The sequence below is a fragment of the Nannospalax galili genome, unplaced genomic scaffold (genome assembly GCF_000622305.1).
Source record: "Nannospalax galili isolate Female #2095 unplaced genomic scaffold, S.galili_v1.0 scaffold302, whole genome shotgun sequence".
Lineage (NCBI taxonomy): Eukaryota > Metazoa > Chordata > Mammalia > Rodentia > Spalacidae > Nannospalax > Nannospalax galili.
Genome location: NW_008350120.1, coordinates 315,663 through 320,694, shown reverse-complemented (window position 1 = coordinate 320,694; position 5,032 = coordinate 315,663). Strand labels below are relative to the sequence as shown.

The window sequence follows — 5,032 nt, the reverse complement described above, 5'->3', positions numbered from 1 at the left end:
GAAGTGGATATTGGGTGTTTCTCGTTTGCTCTCCATGTCGTTTTTGAGTCAGTGTCTTCACTAAACCTGGGCTCACTGATCCTGCTAGATGGACTGGCTGCAGTGCTCAAGGGATCTGCCCATGTCTGCTACCCTGGCCCCAGTGCTGGTGTTTCAGATGTGTCTCTGTGCCCAATTTTATGTGCATGTTGAGGACCTGGCTTTAGGTCCTCATGCTTCTGCAGCAAGGACTTTACTGACTCAGCCTCAGCTCTGGAGCTCTTCTGAGGTGTGTTCCTAATGGAGCCATGAGGAAGAAGTCTGTTTCCTTGACCTGTTCGGCTTTTCCAGGGCACCTAGACGCCTTTCTCCTTCCATTTCTGCAAAGATGGATCACTAGTCTCCTGTTCTTTTCCTGAAGCATTGCATACTCTGAATGTTACTCTCCGCTCATTTCTCTCCTACATAATATATTCTGCAGGGTTTTCCCTGCAATTCCAACTCCTATGTTTTTTTTTTTCGGTTAAGCTAAACCACAGTATGATGGTGCCTTAGTTTACTGTCCTACAGATGCAAAGTCCATTGTCTACAGACATTACAGAGTTCAATGAACTGGATACACATATGTTTTTCCAGTGTAAATGGAGCGCTCTTGAGAGCAAACCTTTGATGCTAGAACAGTGGCCACAAGGGGAAGGTATTGGTAATTTTTGGATTTTTCTAGCAGCTTCCTTACACACGTCCATCTTTCAAGTGGGGCAATTCCCATATAGACCCTGTGAGGAGCTAAAAGCCTCAGATATTTAAAAAAATCCATCTAATAGAGAAATCCAGCATCTCAGTGGTGTTCCTTTGCCCTGAACCTGGAGATCATTTTGGGGTGAAGACAAACATAAGTGGAGTCCAAGGCCACATGTCTGTGTACGTGGCCCATGCCCCCTGCTCCCTTCCTGCCTCTACGAAGCAGCAGGCAGTGGGGAAAGCTGAAAGGTTTATTGTTGGCCCTTGTGGGGTTCTGAGGTTATCAGGCAGGAGTTCAGGCTGGAGTCTTCACACAGGACTGTAGGTGAGAGGAGGAGGCATCAGGCAGGCCGTGTCCCTCGGGGTCCATTGCCTGATATAGCTGTGGCTGTTGTACCTGGTTATCTCTGGAAGCCGTGGAAGGAGTTGAAGGGCCAGATCAGGAAACCCACGAAGTTCTCAGGTGTGTCCATGCTGAGCGCATCATCAGGATCTGTAGGAAGGGCACTGTCACCCAGGCCACCAAATCCTATGGGAGAGAAACAGGCTTCAGTGCTCACAGCAGTGCTGAGTACGGAGTCACCCGAGGGCACTGTGACTTGAGGCATTTTGAAGATGTTTCTACAAGCTTCCTGAGATGACCTCAGGCCCATTTAAAAGAGGTATGTTCATCTGTTACGAACTTGAACTTGCCTCCCACAAGCAACACACATAACTGAGACCAGAAAAACATCCAGGTAGAGGCTAGTGACAAAGCCAGATGTGGGCTGGGAGTTGGGCTTGTACCTCATCTTCAATGCTCTCATTGCTCCGAACAAAGTCCTTGAAGTTGTTGTGGTTGTAAGAGCTGCCGCTGTAATTCTCAGTCTCCTGGTACTTGGTCACTGCCAGGGGGTATCTGCAGACCATGAAGAAGACAGAGGGCTCTGGACACAGGGATTGACTCTAAGCCCCTCCTCAGGGGCAAAGATGAGGAATTCACTGCATTCCCAGAATTACAATTATCTGCTGGGAGTCTACCAACGACCCATCGTTATTTGGGGGCCAGGAGCCCCACGGGCACCTCAACTCCCTCCCTGAGGGTGCACACTCAGATGCATATACAGACTCAGAGCCTTGAGGACTGAAGCACAGATAGTCACAGGAGGTCACTGGGGGGACCCACGAGCCTTCTCCTCAGACTCCCCAAGTTTCCTCACCTGGTCCAGGGGGCACCCCACTCCTCCTGCCATCCTGGTTGCAGCGCCAGCTTATCTTTGGAGTTGATCTGCAGGCGGTAGCTGTGCCTGTGGCCCCAGATGTCCTTTCTGGGGCTGCTAAAGAGCAGGAACTTGGGCAGAGCCTGTCCAAAGTGGAAGGCGGCCTGGCGCTCCCAGGAGTACTGAGTCTGCTCCACTGTGGGATAGTGTCTTGTGGTCCCATGGTTGGTGATGTTGCCCCACCTGGTTTGCAGTGTATGGAAGCTGTTCTTGGTACCTGGAGGCGTGAGGGGAGGAGGGTGAGAATGGAGCTCTGGACTGGAAACCTCCTCCCTCTCCTCTGGTGTCTCTAACACAGACCACCTGCACTGTCAGGCATAGAGACAGAGGTGCTGGAGAAGACTGTGTTATCAACATCCACAGAGGGCTTGAACAAACCCGAACCAGCTCATGTGTGTGTCATGACAGTGGTGGCAGTTTCAGTGTGACCTTAGGCTGGTCTCTCTGGAACACTGATACTCCCTGTTTGCTGTGGTTTTAAACTTGGAGAAGGGAAAGCCTATGTTTCTACAGGCTTGGGGACTGTTGGTGTACTCTGGGCCACGGATCAAGTGGGGCTGGGTGGTTGTAAGCCACCCATCTAGTGCTGGTGGCCTTATTCTGTTACTGGATCTGATGGCCACCCTGACAGCCTTTCTGTTCTTCTGTGGTGACATTATTTTTCTATGGAACACACTGAGCACCCCTATGTGGCACTGTAGTCCATCTCAAAGTGCTAGGCAGTGGTGTTTTACCCTCCATGGTGTGTCCTCCTTCCCCACCCTGTGCACCATTCTACTTAATCCTAACATGGGCAGATCATAACTCAAATTCAGGGTAACCCTAGGGTGCCATTCACTGCTGTGATTTTTCAGATAGGAATAATTTTTTTTTGACGAAAAAGGCTGTATGAATACTCCTGATTTTATGCTAGGGAGTCTTAGCTCTGTTTCCAGAGAAGTTATTGGTGAGAAGCAGTTGAGTGACTGGGATGGTCTGGTCTCAAGTCTTACCTGCCACATCTAGGTCAATGCGGTAATGCACCAGGTGGGTGCGGATGTTGCCAGGGTAGTAGGTGAGCTGGTGAATGATGTGGCATAGGCCCTCGGGTGTATAGAAGGTGGTATGGACATACCCTGGGGCATACATCTTGGCCTTCATCATGCCATTAGAATAGAAAATAAATTCCCAGATGTAATCAATGTTGTGAATTGTTGAGACTGTTCGAAGCACCAGCATGTATCCCCTTAACTCTTCATAGGGGTTGAAGCCACCTGTAAAGTTGTTAAAATTGGACTGAACAGGCATCCCTGTGGGCATCTCAAAGATGCAGAGTGCTCTTGGACAATGTACGGGACCATCACTGTCATAGTAGTGGATGACATCCAAGAAGGTGGCTGTGTCTGGACAGTCAATGCCAGGTGCCAACTCATGAGGGACACTGCTCCAGCACACATTCGTGTACTTGGTCTGCATGCCTGCAGGTGTGTGTCCTTCATTCAGCAACACGACCTCCTGTACACTGATCTTGTATGCGATAAGTTCATTCCCAGAGTGCACATTAAAGATCTGCAGCCCAGAAGAGGATCTCAGCTGGAAAGCAAAGCTCCAGCCTCCATATAGCACAGTGTTTTCCATTATGCTGTGTCGGGTTGTACTGGGCTGGACCAGATGAGGATCAGCCTGAGTGATGGGCGGGGGAATTCTCCATGGAATTTCAGCTGATCTGTGCTCTTGGGCAGTGGGTCCTCTAGGGCCACCACATCCACGTCTCTATCTGCATATTTCTGGGCCAGTTCCTTCGTGCTGCGGCAGAACTTGCCGTTATACCAGACTTGCTCCACACTCCAGTGTTGGGGATTTATACTCACATGATTCACGAGGATCTCCAACCCAGTGGGGCACAGGAAGTGGCCTTCTGTAATACGCTGCAAGGCAAAAAACGTACGACGGCCTCTAGATGCCACGCCATGGTGGGCCACATCGGTGAAGGTCAGGCATTGACCCTTACAGTCCTGTAGTGAGAAGCCTGTGATGTCATGCAAAAATTGTTGGAGGGCTTTGTGGCCTCCTTCAGGGTGTGGTGCAGGAGGCTGTACTCTGCTCTGGATATGGGTCTGGATGCCCAGGACCGATGAGTCTCTGGCCTGTGGGACAGTTTTCACATGTAGATGGGCTGAGGCAGGGGCCCCACAACAAGCTTGGTGACATTGGGATGCTGCTGAGCACCGAAGAAGATGACGACATGGGCTTCCCGCACAGGAGGTCTTGTCCCTTTATCCAGAAAATCCAGCATACTCCTCTTTTTGGGCAGCAGCATCTCAATGAGGAACAGGGAGTTCCTGGCCAGAGTCAATGTCTTAGAAGGCTGCAGCTCCAGTTCTGTCTTGTTCATCAGGAAGTCCTGCACAGATTTTATCTCCTGGATGCTCAGGTCTGCAAATACCTGGTACTTGCCATTCAGAGTCCACCTGGGACACTCTGCCATGGCCATCTGTAACACCAAAATGGCAGTTGTCCAGCCCAGTGCCAAGCTCCTTTGCATCAACTCCATGTCTCTGGAACTCAGCAGAGGAGGGGAAAGGAGTCAGGCAATCCCTTTCCAAGCTAGCACCTCAGTCACCTTGTCTGTCAACTTTTCCTAGTGACTGAACTTACTGTCAGCTGAAGCCAGAGCTGGAGTGTCTGGGTCCCCACTCACGGTTCCCGATGCTGTCCAGGCCTCGGTGTGAGCTTTTGCCTACTTCTTCCCTCACCTGAAAAAAACTCTTATTGTCTTTCTTATCTAGATAATTCCCATACTGTCCCAATTTTTGGTGTTATCTCATTGGAGGAACATTCATAAGCCAGAGGCACCAAAAGTCACAGTAGCCCAAGGCTTAATCCTCAAGAGCTGCCAAGTGCTCATGTCCTGGTGAGGCAGAGAACTGAAAACAAAAGTGCCTTTGTGATTCCAAAAATTCACCTTTAGCAGTCCATATTTGGAAATTTAGTGTAGACCTTCAAAGTCCATGCTGTTTTGCTGGTAATGAAGTCACTACGGACTCGCTGTAGCAGCTCTGCCATGTTGTTTG

General features: G+C 50.0%; 1 protein-coding gene across 1 annotated transcript; it reads right to left on the bottom strand.

The window, feature by feature from the left end:
- Positions 1–1,121: 1,121 nt before the first annotated feature.
- LOC103745360 (amiloride-sensitive amine oxidase [copper-containing]-like) lies at positions 1,122–4,512 on the bottom strand. The gene is given in 7 exon segments (XM_017801693.1): positions 1,122–1,210; positions 1,213–1,249; positions 1,507–1,618; positions 1,920–2,196; positions 2,972–3,655; positions 3,658–4,014; positions 4,017–4,512. Coding segments are annotated over 7 exon segments (2,052 nt in total).
- Positions 4,513–5,032: the final 520 nt, after the last annotated feature.